The sequence below is a fragment of the Adiantum capillus-veneris genome, chromosome 5, assembly GCF_014529385.1.
Source record: "Adiantum capillus-veneris isolate H3 chromosome 5, ASM1452938v2, whole genome shotgun sequence".
Lineage (NCBI taxonomy): Eukaryota > Viridiplantae > Streptophyta > Polypodiopsida > Polypodiales > Pteridaceae > Adiantum > Adiantum capillus-veneris.
This window is the reverse complement of record NC_140935.1, coordinates 61,115,630-61,134,321: the sequence shown is the minus strand read 5'-3', so window position 1 is coordinate 61,134,321 and position 18,692 is coordinate 61,115,630. Positions and strand designations below refer to the sequence as shown.

Here is an 18,692-nt window from a genome sequence, read left to right as displayed (position 1 = left end):
CAAAGCTAACAGATACTGCCAAATAAAAGATCTTGTGGAAACTTTTGTAAATTTTTCCATTAATTTATGAAGTTAGCCGTTTTAAGTTTGTGAGCCTGCCAATCTATAGATTTTGATTATTATGGATGTAATTAGGAGCCATTGTTATATAGTCGAGACTACAAGCTTTTAGATTGTCTTATCATTTTTGCTATGAATTATTTTCTCAAGTCTTGAGCCATTAAACTTTTGCCAAATTATAAAGTCACTTTTGTAACTTATTTTGACAATTTTATTAATGAGAACTCCATTGAGCATACAATTTTGAGTTTGTGTATGTGCAAACTTTATCTACTTCTTTCTCTCACATATGTTGTCCCGTTTTGATTCTGAGCATTACTACGTGTTGCCAGGTGAAGACTCTTCAAGTTGATGTAAGTCTCTCATGTTTCTTTTCAAGTTGGTTTGTGACTACCTACTAGATGTTTTGTTTTGTAACTTGAGATTTAATATTCAATTGACAAACCGTCAATTGCATAGGAAACCTCTCATGAGTCCTAAGCCATAGGGTGTCTCAAATGTTGATTTTGACCTATTAAAACTAAAATTAGTCCAATATTATTTTTTCATCTACATGCTGTTTGGTAATTTTGAGACCATAAAATTGGCCGCCTTAGTCTATTATTCCTACGACTTTGGTTGCATTTGGGTATGGTTTGGTCAATGAAACGAAAGAGATGGACTCGCGGTCATAGACTTGCCTTTGATGATTTTGAGGTCAATTAAGAGAGAGTAGTCGATTGTAGCGAGCATTGATATTCTTTTCCAAGATTTGACACCTTGTTGCCTCCATGTCCTAGCTAGGTCTACTGTGTCCCTCGTATTGACATTGTGTCAGGTTCTCATTAATTTTGCAATAAGATTAGAGCGGATAGGATAACCTTTCACAAAAACCCTTCAATTTTATGAGTTTTTTTTTGTCTCACTACAAGAGCGTCATTCTCGAAAAATAGTTCTAGCATGTGAGTTATGAATCATATGTTGTATGTCGTGTATTAAGTAGACACATACCACTCTCAAGATTTGCACGTGCCACATTATTGCCCTTGTTGAATGGAGATCAAAACATCTAAAAGCCTTTAAAAAGAAGATGGGGATCCCAAAAATAAAGGATTAATGCTCACCTAGATGGGAGGCAAGCCCTATATACTAAGGCCTCAAAGATGATAGCGAGGGTTGAAATCACTCTAGGAAATCCTTTTGTCAAACCATGAACACTTCTCCACAATCTATTGACATACTAGGGGGGTTCCCTTCTAATACACATGGTTTCCCAGTGAATTGGACACATCCTCCATCAATAAATTTGTCTCTTACAAAGAAGATGATGGCCCTAAATATAGGGGATGGTGCCCACCTAGGTGAGAGACAAGACTATGCCCACTATATCATCCAATCAATTAAAAAGGTGGCAAAAAAGTTCACATATTTCACCGGTTTTTCTTCTCTTTACCATGGTTTGCTCATTAATATGTGTGTGTGTGTGTGTGTATTAAAAGGAGCTCATTTATATATAGATATATGTTTGTGTATATAATTACATATATGTATATGTATGTGTATGTATGTATGTATAGAATTTACTAGAATTGCAAGGTGAAGCTTTACTTTAGCATTCTAAAATAGTAGGATGCAAGAGAAGTCCAAGCCTTGTGAGGATGTGAAATGATAGGTGAAATAAAAAGATCCATTCAATATTTTAGAACCAAAATAGCATTTAAGGTAAGTCTCAATCATCACTTAAAACATTGAAAGTATGCCTAACTCAACTCTCCTCTAAGGCTTCTTTTAGAAAGCCAAAAAATAAGCACTGCAGTCAATGGCCTATTTACTCATCCTACGCTTGTACCATAGATTCCCAATCTTGCTATCTATGCAATCACTTAGCTACAAGCGAAGCACACCATATAATTCACTTATGGTTCTCTATTCAAGTTATAGGCTGGTCAACTCAGCTACAGCACTGTGGTGTGCAAAGATACAAATATGCATTAAATATAGTACAGAGTAATTAATGTTTTAATCGATGAAGGATAAAATCACTATATCAAATGACATGTTCTAAGCTACTGTAGTGTTCATAAAAGTAATCTAGATCCAATATGTATTTCACATCCTAAACTTCTTGCTGGGGTGAAAAGCCATAATGGCCTACATAAGAGGATGATAAAGTGTGTGCGCGCCCCTCTTTATAAAAATAGGACAACAAATGCCAACTATTGTCACAAGTGGCCTACATAAACTTAGTTAATGCCCCTCTTACAAGAAATAGGGTGAAAAAAAAATTGCTATCGTTACCTTGCCATGTGACCTTAATGGACAAGCTTTACCCAATGGTCTACAATTGCTCTTTAGAGTTCAATGTGTCACCAAGGCCTTATGTAGGCCAAGAAGAAAGCCAGGAACTATGCCAACAGCAATAAAACTTAAATGCACTACCAAATTTTACCCATTGAATGTCCTATACAAACAATAAATATTTGTCTACAGTATGTGGCTTGAGCCAGTTAAGAGTGTGCTTATTACAAAGGAATGTAAGTTTCATTTCTTTCGAGTTAAAACCCTACTCTGTTCCCTTCTTCACCTCAACCTTGTTTGCTGCAGTTCATGAAAGAGCCTGCATGGGAGACGTAAAACAATCAGCAAAATTCCTTTTGTCCAAAGGGGCAGCATGCTCAAACACACGTTTTGCATATTCCAAGGTTCCCCACTTCCCACAGGCACCCAAAACAGTGCGCCATGCAACCAAATCAGGAAGAAAAGGCAATCTCCCAATCATTCCCACCACCTGACCTGCATGTCCTGAACGCATGAAGAGATCAAGCACACAATTTTGGTGCTGAATAATGGGAACAATGCCAAAAGATCTGTTCATCATCTCAAAGTACGTCTGGGTTTTTGCAAACAAACCTTTCTGGCTACAAACACTAAGAATAACAACAAAGGTGATTGGGTCAGGTATAATGTGCTCTGCTAACATCCTATCAAAAGCGCCAAAAACATTTTGGCTTTCACCAAGCTGCGCGTAACCTTCCATAAGTGCTGTCCAAGAGACCACATCCCTAGAGGGAAGCTTACAAAGCACTTCTTGTGCTTTCGTAGACAAACCACATCGTGCGTACATGTCAACTAAAGTACTGCCGACTAATTTGTCTTGTTGCAACAACCCCCGCCTTTCGATCTCGGCATGTAATTCTGCACCTTTATCTGTCGCACCCATAATGCCACAGGCTTTCAAAGTGCACACATATGAAACAGCATCCGGAAAAACTCCTTCAACTTTCAGTTTTTCAAGGCACTCGACTGATTGCTCCACTAATCCCAGTTCTGCATACCCAGCCATTAATGCATTCCAAGAAACTAAATTTCGAACAGGAAGGCTGTCGAAAACCTGCTGCGACTTCACAATGAGTCCGAACTTGGCATACATATCCACTAAGGTGTTGCCAAGAGCAGAATTTCCTTTCAGCAAGCCCTGCCGTTCAATTTCAGCATGTATAGAATGGCCTTTGTCAACAGCTCTTATGCTAATGCAGGCTTTCAGCATGCTAACAAGCAAGGTAGCATCTGTGGGGACACCAGCAAGTTCCAACTGCTCAAAACAGCCTACCACATCCTCACCATGCCCATGCTCAGCGTATCCTGTTATTAATGAAGTCCATGAAATAACATCTTTAACTGTGAGCTTGTCAAACACTTGTTTCGCTTTCGTTAGTACTCCACACTTGGCATACATATCTACCAAAGAGTTACCAACAACAGGGTTCCATTTCAAAGAATTATCCTTTTCAATGTCAGCATGTAACTCTTCTCCTTTGCTCAATGCACATATGCTACCGCAAGCTTTCAAGCTGCAAATGTAACTTATGGCATTAGGGCGAATACCATTCTTTTTCATCAGATCAAAATATTGAACTGCTTTTTCAGCATGCCCATGCTCAGCATACCCTGCAATGAGTGCCGTCCAGGAGACTACATCACGCGCAGGCAACTTGTCGAACACCTCATTTGCCATAAGAGGCAAACCGCACTTTGCGTACATGTCAATCAAAGCGTTGCCAACATTCAAATCAGTACCCAACAAACCCTGCCTTTCCAATTCAGAGTGTAGTTCCATTCCCTCACGGACAGCTCTAGCACTACTGCACGCTTTCAGGCTGCAAATAAATGTGACAGCGTCAGGAAGACAACCATCAAGCTGCATTTTTTCAAAGAGAGAGAGTGTTTCTTTGCCACGTCCACCTTCAACATATGCTGAGATCAAGGCATTCCAGCAAACAACATTTCGGGTGGGAAGTTTGTCAAACACTTCCTGAGCCTTCAGAAGTGAACCACATTTTGAGTACATGTCAAGCAAGGCACTGCCGACAAAAACATCTTTCTGGCTCAACCCTAATTCATCAATTTCAGAATGAATTTCCAGGCCTTTTTCTAAGCTTTTGAGCTTTGTGCATGCCTTCAGCAATGCAACAAATGTATGTCCACTTGGACGCACAAGTCCATCCTTTTGCACGTCTTCATATACTGCAAGAGCATGCTGGGGTCTGCTGCTTTTGACATAACCGGTGATGAGGGATGTCCAAGAGCGCTCGTTCCGCTGCAGCAGAATGTCAAAAATCTGATGGGCATCATGAAGGTTTCCTGCTTCCACAAGGATTGGAACAAGGTGATTCCCCAGTGAAGAATGGGTTTCAAGGCCATTCTTATGCATATAGGTGTGCAGCCGTTTAATATGCAATAAATCTCCTGTCTTTTTACATACTCGCAAGATCCGAGCAAAGTCCTCAATAGAATGCTGAGGTACCATCCGCACAGAATCCCCCTTGGTCTCAGCATCATCCAGGAGGATGCCAGTAGGTGCTTCTTATTGCAGCAATATCCTCTTCTTCTTCTTCTTCTTCTTTTTATTCTTCTTCTTCTTCTTCTTGCTCTTGCTAGGCATGGTTGCCCCTATCCACCTTCAATTCAAAGAGCGACTGTTCAGGCCGAGCGGCATAACAGCAGAACGGATGCCGTAGCTCTGATTACGCAACGTCCACAAGGTTTGACCCCCGTGAGTGAGTGTGTGCGCGTGTGTTTTTTGTTTTGTTTTTGTTTTTTGCTGCTTCTTTTTTTTGGAGGGGGTTTCGGGGGGGGGGGGGGCTAGATCATAAATGGCGCGCTCAATAGTGAAGGGATCAACAACGGAGGTTTAATTTTCCGTTGATGGTTTCATTGAATTAAAAAATTAGGGTTCCATCTGTCGCCGACACCCATTGAACCCCCTACTTGCCACTCCACAGAGAAACACCATATTCAACCCAGCTAGATTGCTCAGGGAATGCGAGCCCACAAAAACCTAGTCCCCCCTTGGTGCGGAGATCCCACGGTCTAAATTACCCATGCGCTATCAATCAATAGCTGTCATTGATCCCTCCTTCGTGATCCCGTGTCACTTATACACGGTGTAGGGGGATGCAAGAGCAATCTCAAGAGAGCTATTGAACTAGTCTTGAATGCAAGACCTAAATTTTAAGAGGGAAATGGGATAGTGATAGAAAGTTATACACACACAATATAAAACATGGCTACATGAGACACTCATTAGAGTTGGGTTGCACCATGGGTTAGTGGGAGCTTGAGGGGTAAAGCATTGCTTACCCACAGTACTAGTAGATGAAATGGAGTTTCTATTTTCAGGGAGATCATGGGAGATATTTGCTTGGAGATGGAGATTCTTTAAGTACACAAAAGATAGCTTATTCTCCTTCTTTTTCAAAGTGCTAGTAAGCTTTCTCGACGTCTTCTATATTTGTGGAGGAAAGCATGGACATGCATCTATTAGTAAACACTCATACTATTAACCCATGGTGTGACCCAACCCTTAAGGAAACAACAAGCAACCATGTGGCATTTTATCTCTCAAGCGTCCTACCTCTCATAGGGTGCACAACAATGATGCTATGGAATAACCTTTCTATCACCCAAGTGTGGTAGATTGGTTATCTGAGTTTCCTCTGGAGTATGAGGTCTTGAGTTCACGACTCATCGGATACATCTTTGAGGCTTCTTGGGATTGTTCCTATGACATAAAACTCCCTCTCTTCTGCTTCTCTTCTCTCTAATCCCATCATAACTTGCACCTTTTAGACTCTACAAAGGCAGTAGTAGAGCTTGTTATACAATAAAGATGACATCAACTAACCTTGCTCTATCTGTTTTTTTTTTGGCAAAGGATCCCCACCACTTTGCAGGGGAGGACACACATACACACACTCGGGCTCGAAAAAAGATAGGTTCCCTTTATCTAAAGCATGTTCAACCTGAAAAATTACTTTTTCATATTTGATTTGAGAAGTAAATCCCTCTCAGCTCTTACATTATAGAGTTTTTAATTTGATTTGTATAGATATTACCTCCTCAAAGGTGGCATTTACCTTCTCTAATCACAATGAGAAGAAAATCAACTCGATTGAACTATTTTCATGTGCGTTCACACTAAACACACCCCCACCCCAACACACACACACACACACACACACTAAACAACAATAGATAATTGGAGACAAGCATCGTACACAACATGTAGTAGCACCACCACCACCATCATAATCATCATCACCCTCAACAATTCTCTTTGGCTCTCAATGCAATTAGGTGGGCAAATCGGTGCCTCTCCTTCTATCAACTCTAAACTAGTATGTCTATGCCATCATTACCTTGAAAAAAGCGATTCAATTCTAGTCACATTCACAAAGTAAATCACCATTGAATATGCTCCAGTGGAAGGGTAGTAAAGTACCTATAATTTGTGTCAATAATTGATCCCAAATTGCATTTATAGTATTATCAATCATCCAAACCTTGCAGAAGAAATTAAATAGTAATTTTATAGACATGAGTTAAGAAGATCATGATTGATGCATTACTTGTTTGCATGTTGTACCCAAAAAAAAAAACATACAGTGAGGCGGTGGCACCATCCTCACCCACTTATTATAAACTATAAGGAACGTTCCCTTCCTCTGCATGCTTGTTTCTTCTTCCTTTGTTTAAGGGTTACAATATGCTTTTCCTCCTATGGTGAAGGGTCAAGTTTGCTTCTCCTCTAGTATAGGAGGGTAAACTTTTGGATTTGCAATGCATAAGGAGGAATTCATTACCTTCAAGTTTTCAAAAATAGTGGCACTCCGATCATCTTGCTTCAAAATGATATGTCCCACGAGCACCCCCAAGTGTGGCCAAGCACATGCAATGAGTCATTTGTCCATGCGCACCCGGCCCTATATATAAGCATGAGCGTGTTGTTCCTAATGCTCTCATATTTGTCCGCACCTTGAAAGCTTGTGGCAACATGAAATACATGCAGATGACATCTTGAGATAGAGAAATTTTCTTGCTAGGAATAGATGCTTTGTCAACATCATCGTGCTTAATGTTTATGTTGATTATGGTTCATGGACTAAAGCGAAGCAAGTTTTTAATGAGATTCTAGCCACAATGTTGCCTCATGGAAAATTTTAATGGTAGGATATAAAGAGCATGGACTTTTTGCGGAAGCAATTATATGTTTTGAACAAATGCAACTTGGGATGTCTCTATAGATGCTCTCTCTTTGGCTTGTAAGCATTGTGCAGGAGGGAAACTCTTTGTAGTAGTACGTGCTTGAAAGAAATTTGTCTCACATCAATATATCCACTATCATCTTTAGTTTTCATTGGCAGTAGAATTTGGGTATCGAGGATTAAAGGACCGCCAAGCAAGAAATGTTTCTAGAAAAGCCCTAGTTTAGCAATTAATCATGAATTATCTCACCCATGTCAACATCTTGCACAATGACGCATGCCTCCAAGGTGCAACCATTATGTTATACCCAAACCATCAGTTCCATGTATCAATATTTGTTGTCTTAGCATATTATCTTAAATCTTAACACGTACAAGTTTGCAGTTTACACAACCCACCTCCTTGTTGTCAACTTGTCAACATCATTAAGGGATTTATTTTGTAGTGTAGATTTCCTATTCTAAGTTTCCCCTTGTGATAGTACCACATATGATGTGGTTTTAGAAGTATTGACTTGTTAGTTTAGGTGGCACACCTTTGGTGCCAATTTACCAGTTTAGGCAGCACCCTATAGAGATGGGTTTTGCAAGAGGCTAGCCACCTTTACAGATGTAGTCAATTGATTAAAAAGACCTCAAGTCAATGTTATGGACATAAATCTTTGCTATTGGATGTTGATTGTGACCAATGATAACCTATTGAGTCAATATATGATGCATACCACTTATTCTAGTTATGTCCGATACTAGAATATGTAGTATGTAGACGACTCAAGGCATAAGATAAATTTATTCATTTTTAAGATCATGTTATGATTTTGTTCTATAATTTTTTCTTTATCCAAAAAATCTATGACTTCTAGGTTCATCATTTGACACACAACAACTGAGGCAGTTGTCATCATAACAAGGGAGTATGTTATAGTAATATGCTTACATTATAATAGTACTTAAATGGTTGAAAGGTAGCATTGGATCTTTATCATCAAATCAACACTCACATCTAACACCTCATAATGGAGGCAAATCTAGATAAGCCTCTCTGTGTTATTTGTTGAGACCTCTCTCTATTTTGTAACTTCTCATAAACTAATAAATAGGCTCGCATCGGTTCATAAGGGACCCATGTGAGGGGTGTGTACTGCTGGCCCAAGTCCTTTTTCATTGTCTAGTCCACTCATATTATTTCTCAAATGCATGGGTAGCACTCTACTCTAGGAGACGTACATCTCTCTCTCTCTCTCTCTCTCTCTCTCTCTCTCTCTCTCTCTCTCTCTCTCTCTCTCTCTCTCTCTCTCTCTCTCTCTCTCATATCTTGCATCTTTTTTGTGCTTCCTACTATTGCCAAAATGTCCAGCACAATAGGTAGGCATAAAAGTTAAAGTATGAACCACTTTTCAAAAACTTGTAACAGTGCGTTTTAAGATACACTTTTTAATCAGTTATCATATGGTTTGCTACCATCTCACAAGGTCATAACAGTATTGAGGTGCTAGCAAGTTCTAAGCTAATAAGCAAGCAAGCTTATTGTTTGAGCCAATTCAAAACATGAGGTGGAGCAAAAGTTGGTCAAATTGATGACTAAAGGTTCATATAACCAAGTTATTTTCCATGGGAATCACCCCTTCTTCTGGTAAAGAAGAAATTTACATGCACCATGAAGAAGTGCATGGACTATAAGGCTTTTAACCAAGTCAGGGTTAAGAATCAATATATATGCGATAGTAAGTCGTGACAAAAGCACGATAATTATATGTAGTGTTGGAGTTGCTACACTATCACAAATTAATTATTGCTGAGAAAATTCACAATTTGTACCATATTATATCGGTTGAGGAAACTTGGATGGAGCCTGTTCGAGGCTATTTGTTTAGAGTCGCATAGCATAGCAAAATCTACTCACATAAATATCAATCCTTGGATTGTTATCCCGGTTAGCACATAGGAATATCACACACTAGGTATGAGAGCCATAGGTGCATGAAAAAAAGGGATGAATCTAGGGATAGTGAATTTCTCAAAAACTAAGCCATAGATTTAAGATAATCTCCCACGTGAGCTCAATCCATCACTTTAATTCACTATAATTTCACACATACATGGACAATGATATCCAAGGGGTCCACCTTTCAAAAATAAGCATGTGCGTTCAAGAGGTATCTATAAAATCCCTCTACACACACACCCACCATGAATTAAAAAGACCCTCCTTTCACACATACATGGGCAATGATATCCAAGGGGTCCACCTTTTAAAATTATGTATAGCATGTGCATTCAAGAAGTATATATAAAATCCCTCTACACACACACCCACCATGAATTTAAAAAACCCTCTTTCCTCCATAAACTTGTAACATTTTTTCAGTTTTGTATTTGTGAACCCCTCTTGTACATGTAATCCTTTAACTCTTTGAAATATTGGAAACTCCTCTGGGTGAACTTGCTACACTTACATATTTTGAGGTGGACCCCCCAAACAATGATGTTAATCTCTCGCTAATCTCCAACATTCACACACTAATCAAGCACACACATAAGCACATGGAACTTTAGCTAGAGAGAATATTCATAATCATGCACAGATCTATAATGCACACATGCAAAGAAAGCACAAGCATTAGGACTTGTTTGGGGTCTTCTTGGGCCCTTTAATCTACCCCAAGCTTGACAATGATTAAGTAGTGGCGCAATAGGAGGAAACCATGTGGACAAAACTGTTAGGTTTGTCATCCCCTAATTTCTAAGGGTAAAACTTGGAGTTTAGGCTTTTCTTTTTTGTAAATGGGCAAAAATTTTCAAAATTTTCAAAAATAAAAGATTTGGGCCTATTTAGTTATTCTAAATTGTGTTGGCTGGAAAAAATGTACCACCCTCAAAAGTAGGCCCACAAATGCCCCTTCATCATTAATTTGGCATTCTACTTTTTCCTCCCTCTACATACCAAATCTGACCTCCCCTCTCTCTAGAACCAAAAAATTTGGTTATCACTCTCTCTCCTCTTGGAAGAGTACCTTTTTGGCCTCCTCTTTCTCCAATCTACCTTCCCTTCTCTCTCAAACCTAGTTCTGAGATTTGGCTCCTTTTTGGCTATGGAGAGCTTGTAATACAATCCATTTTACCCTTCTTAGAGGCCTTCCTCTCATGCTTACACCCATTCTCCTTTCTCATATTGGGGGCTCACATACATCTTGTAGAGCTTAGTAGCTTCAGCTACCCAAGCTTAGGGTTTAGGGACCTTCAGTTTGCAAAGCTTTAGGGTTAGGGAGCTTTAGCTTAAAAAGATTTAGGGTTTAAGAACCTTCAAATTGCAAAGTTTTAGGGCTAAGGGAGCTTCTATTGGGATTAAAGCCCAAGTGGCCTCTTATACGGATATGGCCAGCCATCCGCCTAACTCACTTATCACTAACTCTTTGTATATACTCACATATACTTTTGTGGATAATAGGGTTTTGGGATATAACCCTTCAAACGATTCTCTGCATACTATGTAAGCTCTCTGTGTATCTTTGTGTGTGTGTGTGTGTATGTGTGTGTGAGAGAGAGAGAGAGTCGATCCACGCTCCGCTCCGCGACTTCAATTGGTATCAGAGCTAAGTTTAGTGCGTATTTGTGTAATCGCGTGCGAGCGCACTTTTCGGGCAGATTTTGGATCCGGAGCTTGGAAATTCACACTCGACGTTTCGGGAGTATTTCCAGAAGGTGACCTACGGTTTTACCCCCCTTTCGAAGCCGTTTATGCCCTCAGAATTTCATTATGAGCACTACATCAGAAGATAGGTTTCAGCCGCAAAGAAACCCGTCTTGTGTAGATTGTCAAGCAGGAGGTGGTCGGCATCAATATCGACATCTACATACATCACTCATTCGTCTTCAAAGCATCATCTATAGACCAGGTACACATATATATCATCAGATATATATATTGCAGTCTGCATTGCTACTTCTTGTGCTTGCCAGGTTCCAGGGGAGGTGTGGCCATACGACGACTTGACACCACTGGCACGTATTGCAGATTGATGTACTGTGATTGTGGGTCTGCTAGTTGTGAGTCACGCTAGCAGACAGACCGCCGCAGCGGTCATAGGACAGTGATTGGTCTATTGTAGGATGTATGCTCGTTCTGGGCAGTTTGTTGAGCCGTCTGTGAGGATCGTGTGTGAGGTTTTTTGAAGCCAAGCACTGGGGGATGGGTTACCCAGTGTGAGGTGGATAAAGTTATTGGAGTTCCCCTCCACACGTATCCTCTTCGGCGACTTTTATCCCATAGGATGTATGACTTTGTGTAGACACTGGATTGCATCTTATGCATCAGGCCGTTGAGAAATTGTTCAGGGTTCAGTCTTGAGACAGATACAGGTTCTGTGATCGCCCAGACAGGAGACAGTGCATGCTTACAGGATAGCATATTACAGATATTTTCAAATTTGTCACTGGTCAGCTATTTATGATTGTTTTTTGAGCTATCTTTTGGTTCCCAGAGCTCAGTTTACAAGGGAGACTCTGTCAAAAAAAATTCAAAATATTTACAATTCCTGAGGAGAGGTGTTCGCCTTGTTGATTACAGCTTGTTTATTGTGTACAGAGGCCAGTTTACAGGGGAAACTCTGCCGGATTTTTCCCAGAAGTAAACAGTTTGGCAGATATGGCATCTACTCAAAGTGAGACTCTTTACAACATAAAGAAGCTGGATGGCACAAACTTTCCATTCTGGAAGAAGCAGGTTTGGCAGGTTTTGGTGCAGAAAAAACAAGTGAAGCCATTGAAGCTCAAAGGGGAGAGACCAGAAGGTATGGCTGAAGATGAGTGGGAAGAGCTTGACGAGTTAGCTTGTTTCACAATCATGCTGACACTGGCAGAAAATGTTTACTTCAATGTAGCAGAAGAGACTACAGCGTATGGCGTATGGCAAAATCTATGTGGTATGTACGAGAAACAAAGTGCTGCTTCTCAGATTTACTGGCTCAAGAAACTGGTGGATTTGAAGATGAAGGAAGGGACAGCCATGTCAAATCATCTCAATGAATTTCACACAATTTTCAGCCAGTTAACAGCACAGGAGATAGTCTTTCCAGATTCAGTGAAGGCTATGTTTCTCTTAATCACTTTGCCAGACAGTTGGGATACTTTTCGTACAGCGTTAAGTAATTCTGTCGTGCCAGAAGGTCTTACAAGTGCCAATGTAGAAGGCAGCTTGCTCACAGAGAAAGTGAACAGGAAGAACATTGACAACGGCAAAGGCAATAGTGCTTTGGTCGTTCGAGGGAGACAACAGTCTAAAGAGAAGAAGGGTAAGAAGGCACAAAACCAAAGTAAGTCTCATGACTCGAAGTCAAAGGATGACATAGAATGCTACCATTGTGGCAAGAAGGGTCACATGAAGAGAGACTGTATGAAGGGGAAACAAGAAAAAGGCAAAACAAACAGTTCTGATCAAGATGAAAAGAAGAGTTCAGTGAAGATTGAAGAGGTGAATGTCACAGGATCTGGTTCAGACAGTGACTCTGGTATAGCAGTTGGTGACATCTTCCTCACAAGCAATCTTGATTCTGTTTTCTTGACTACAGAGGATGGACATGCTATGAGTGATTGGATTATCGACTCAGGGACATGTTTCTCCACACAAAGAGTGGTTTACATCATGTGTGACTACTAAAGATTATGTCAGATTTGGCAATGAGCAAGTTTGTGACATACTCGGAGTGGGAGATGTGTAATTGAAGTTTCAGAATGGCTCTTCTTTATGGCTCAAGAATGTCAGACATGTTCCAGCAATCCGAAAGAGCTTGATCAGTACAGGGAAGTTGGATGATGCGGGTTATGTGACAGTTTTTGGGAACAGCACTTGGAAGATCTCCAAAGGTTCGATGATTGTAGCACATGGCAGCAAGTCAGGAACTCTGTACACTTTACATGTTTCAGAGGTTAAAAACCATGTAATTAATGTGATTGAGCAGTCAAGTGTGTCATTGTGGCATCGTAGGCTGGGACATATGTCAAAAAGAGGAATGGAAATACTTTCTCGTTATGGTTATTTGCCTGGTTTTTCATTTCAAGATTTCGAGTTTTGTGAGCATTGTGTTTATGGTAAGCAAACACAGGAACCGCACAGATCAAAGAGGAATCGTAGGGACGAACGGTTAGCTCTTGTGCACAGTGATCTATGCGGACCAATGCCTAGTTTGTCACTAGGGGGAGGTGTACTTTTGTACATTCATAGATGACTATTCTCGCAAAGTATGGGTTTACTTCTTGAAGCACAAGGATGAGGTTCTCAAGGTCTTTAAGACATTCTTGCAGCTTGTGGAGAATCAGAGTGGTCAGAAGCTGAAATGCTTGAGAACTGACAATGGTGGAGAGTACGTTTCCAAAGCTTTTCAAGACTTTTGTGAATCAAAAGGGATAAAGCGGGAACTTACTGCACCATATAATCCTTCATAGAATGGGGTTGCAGAATGTATGAATAGGACCATACAAGAGAAGGTCAGAAGCATGTTGTCAAATGCTGAGTTGCCTGATGGATTTTGGGCAGAAGCAGTGGCTACAACAGTCCATTTGATCAATAGGTCTCCTAGTAGGGTTCTGGATAAGAGTGCAGTGGCCGAGATGCTATGGACAGGCAAGGCACCTTCGTATAAGCATCTCAGAGTCATTGGTGTGAAGCTTATAGCCATATTCCTAAGGAGCTCAGGAATAAGTTAGAACCAAAGAGCAAGAAGTGTATATTTCTTGGCTACGGAGAATCGGGCGAGATGGGTTACCGGCTTTGGGATCCTGAGTCCAGAAAACTTATTCGTAGCAATGATGTGCATTTCAATGAAGCCAAGTTTCACACTAAGCCAGAGAAGACAGAGGAGATCAGAAGAGTTGTCGTCGGGGAAGATGGACCTAGTGCTAGCACATCAAGACAGCATGGTCAGGCTCAGAACAGCCTATAGTGGCTAGAGAGGCAGAATCAGTTATGGTAAGATGTTATGAGCGTGTCTCCAAACCACCTGATCGTTATGTGCCATCTCTAAATTATGTCATGCTCACAGATTGCGGAGAACCATCTTGTTACAAGGAAGCATTACAAGTGGTTGACTCGAAAAAATGGTAGTTGGCCATGCAGTCAGAGATGACAGCTCTGCATTAAAACCAGACATGGAAGCTAGTTAAATTACCACAGGGCAAAAAGGCTCTACCTTGTAAATGGGTTTACAGGTATAAGATCACCGCTCATGATAGTCAGCCAAAGTACAAAGCAAGGCTTGTTGCCAAGGGCTTTAAGCAAGAACAAGGCATTGACTTTGATGAAGTCTTCTCTCCAATGGTTAAGATGACTACATTGAGATGCTTTCTTGCATTGGTTGCTAAATTGGATTTGGTGTTGCACCAAATGGATGTCAAGACAGCGTTCTTGCATGGTGATTTAGATGTGGAAATTTACATGCAGCAGCCAGAAGGGTTTGTTGAGAAGGGCAAGGAAGATTTGGTATGCCAGTTGTTAAAGAGTCTTCATGGCTTAAAACAATCACCGAGGGCATGGTACCATAAGTTCCAGCAGTTTATGCTTTCTCAAGGCTACAAACGTAGTGAGTTCGATCACTGTCTATATACAAAGAAGGCTAACGATGGCAATTGGCTGATCCTTATTTTGTATGTGGATGACATGTTGATTGCTGGCAAACACTTGGAAGAAATTTCAGCTTTGAAGTCAAAGATGGCAAAATCGTTTGACATGAAAGACATGGGTGAGGCAAGTCATATACTTAGTATGCGCATTGAGAGAGACAGATCAAAGAAGTTGATTTGGTTATCTCAAACAGAGTATATTGACAAGGTTTTGCAACGTTTCAATATGGAGAAGGGAAAGGCATTGAGTGTTCCATTTCCACCATATGTGAAACTTAGCAAACAAGATTCTCCTGTGTCTGAGGAAGAAAAGGCTGAAATGGATAAGATTCCATATGCATCTGCAGTGGGTAGTTTGATGTATGCAATGATTGCTACACGTCCGGATATTGCATTTGCAGTGGGAGTGGTTAGCAGATATATGTCAAATCCCGGCAAGAAACATTGGGAGGCAGTGAAAGGTATCATGAGATACTTAAAACATACAAAGAGTATGCGCATATGATATGGTAGTCAGGATTTGAGTGTCAGAGGATACACTGACTCAGATTATGCAGGAGACTTGGATAAGAGGAGATCTACATCAGGCTATGTCTTTACATTGGCTGGAGGTGCCATATCATGGCGATCTCGATTACAAGATTGTGTTACGCAGTCTACTACAGAAGATGAGTATGTTGCAGCAAATGAGGCATGCAAAGAAGCTATTTGGCTTGGTAGATTGGTAGCAGACTTGGGAATCAAAGTAGATATGCCAGAGTTATATTGTGATAGTCAAAGTGCTATACAATTGGCAAAGAATCCAGTGTTCCATTCGAAGACTAAGCATATTGATGTGAAATATCACTTCATTAGGGAAGTGCTTGAAGATAAGCAGATACAACTGCTGAAGATCCACACCAAGGACAATCCTACTGATCTACTCACAAAGGGACTTCTAGGAGAGGGCTTTGTGCATTGTCGTGAGTTATTGGGCATTGGATAGATGGCAGCCATGTAGATCTTTGTACATTTATGTTCATAGATTTATAGTTACTTTAAAGTGCCACATTGGACTTTAAGTGGGAGGTTGTTGGGATTAAAGCCCAAGTGGCCTCTTATACAGATATGGCCGCCCGCCCGCCTAACTCACTTATCACTAACTCTTTGTATATACTCACATATACTTTTGTGGATAATAGGGTTTTGGGAGATAACCCTTCAAACGATTCTCTGCGTACTGTGTAAGCTCTCTGTGTATCTTTGTGTGTGTGTGTGTGTGAGAGAGAGAGAGAGAGTCGATCCACGCTCCGCTCCGCGACTTCAGCTTCAACTTTCACAATGCAAGAAGCTTGGATACCATGAGTCGTAGACCTTGTTCAAGGGTAGACTCATTCTACTCCAGCACAACGAGCAAGACAACAATGGCCATTGGGTAACCACAAGCTTTGTTTTACAGGCATGTAGGTGACTGCGGCCAACCACAAAGCAAGCCCACAAAGTCTCTTGTCAATTCATCGGACTAAAGTGCCATCATTAGAAGGGTTGTATATTGAAGATTGAGCAGGCGACCTTCGATGGAAGCAAGCAAGTGAAGATACAACATGTTTACAACTACGGATCAACAACGCTCATCGTAAGCGCTTTCCTACTAATTGTAAGTATTTCTAGTGTTGTTTGTAGCACATGCTATGCTTTCGCATGAAGTCTCTAATGATGAAACTTTGTGGGCATGGTGTTTGGATTGTTCAGATATTTTTTTGTGAACATTTATGGAACGGGAACCTCTAGAGGCGCCCTCCAAAACTTTTGAGGCTCCCACTTTGAGTTCATCTCATTGTTATATTTCGGATGCATTGTGTCGGAGCTTGCAAAACGGTCCATCTTAGATTCTTTGATGCAAAGTATGTAGTCCTACTGACAAAGAATGTCTATTGGACCTTGAAAACGCTTAGTCCACCAACTCTGATGGACGATGATTGGCCAACACCCAAGAGTACCTCTATTGTGTTAACCAGGCGGTGGATTGAAAATGAAATCTTCATTGCAATGAAGTGCACGTACGGATCACATCTAGCAACCCTAACATCTTATATGCCTCTGTATCTTTTTGTTTTTTTGTTCAAGGTAGACGATGTTCTTTGGATGCCTACCATGTGGATTGCTAAGGTGGAACAACAATGAATGCCCTTCCTTCCATCTGCTTGGGACTCAAAGATTGTTTAGCACAATGGGGATACCATAAATTGCATGGTTATGATAGAGAAAATGATCATCTAATACCACATTATGAAGCAGCAAATCTCTATTATATTCCCTTATCGATGGTGGAAGCAGACACGTGATGAATGGGAAGCACTCAATTCAGACATCACCGATATGGAGCAGGTTGAAGTGCATGTGTGCAAGCAGGAGGAAGTGTGGGACGTGGCCGTCAATGTTGATTGGAATATGGAAAATCCAAGGGAGTAATTGTCGCTTAGGTTTGAGCTCAAGATGGACTACTCGTTTTGTAATCGATGGCAATCCTCTACGTAAGAGAGAGGAGAGGGCCTTTCTTTGTAAGAGCATCCCCTTTTGTAGATGTATCCACATCAAGCAAACAATTGCCGTTGCAATGTAATACTCTCATATTAACACGACACATTTTTGTCTAATTTTGTGACCCGAGAATCAATTTTAGAAGCGTTGTGACTTTAGAGTTGTGATGGGTGGTGGAGTTTCGGTGTTTAAAATTCTGGTGTTTGGACTACAACACTATGCAGCATAGCCCCGAGTTATTCATGGAAGAGAACTTTTAAATTTTAATTATCTCCAAAAATTTTGTTTTTTAAGTGTGTCCTTTTTTTAATTGTCTCCTTTATAAGTGACTTGCAAGGCCCATTTTAAAGTCGCTTTCTTGTTTTTTAGCTTCTCTCCTCTTCTCCACTGCTAACTTGCTCTATCCATCCCCAAGCACGTGCAATTGTCCCTTGCACTACGCTAGTAAGAATGGTTGTTGTTAATCAGGCCCTTCTTGATGCAACCGAGGTAATGTGCAAACATTCCCTTTACACTGGTGATTCAAAATTTTTGATTTTCCCGCTCATCACAATTGATCTTTTTGTAGACCGCAAAAGAAATGGACTTATTTGCACAACGAAAAGGTAGCTCACGCACGAGATCTGAAGGGAGAGACGATTCATTGTGGCACTACCTCCCAAGCTTCAATGTTGATATGGTTCGGGTCATCCACAATGACTACTCAAATGCACACGCTGAACTTTTTAAGTGCAACGAACTTAGTGCCATTCTCGCAAAAAATCCCATAGCCTAAAATGCACAAAAATGTATACTTGTGAATAGGGAAGCCGCACCCTTTAGCTTTGGCGACAAGAGCGTTGGATCTTTACTAGGATATTGTGGCCTAACTCGTGGACAAGGTATCACGGATGCCAAAGAGATTGCATCCCGCATTGGTGACCAGCCATCTGCAAAAATCCTAAATATTGAGTCATTCAATGAGCTCATGAAGAG

At 40.7% G+C, this 18,692-nt stretch overlaps 1 protein-coding gene across 1 annotated transcript; it reads right to left on the bottom strand.

The window, feature by feature from the left end:
* Nucleotides 1-2,482: 2,482 nt before the first annotated feature.
* On the bottom strand, nucleotides 2,483-5,077 carry LOC147457399 (pentatricopeptide repeat-containing protein At4g18520, chloroplastic-like). Its single transcript, XM_086512278.1, has one exon. The coding sequence runs from the start codon at nucleotides 4,844-4,846 to the stop codon at nucleotides 2,645-2,647; it is 2,202 nt and encodes a 733-aa protein (XP_086368404.1). The 5' UTR covers nucleotides 4,847-5,077; the 3' UTR covers nucleotides 2,483-2,644.
* Nucleotides 5,078-18,692: the final 13,615 nt, after the last annotated feature.

Coding starts and splice junctions, on each gene's coding strand:
- LOC147457399 (XM_086512278.1), bottom strand. CDS start 4,846: ATGGTACCTCAGCATTCTATTGAGGACTTTGCTCGGATCTTGCGAGTA.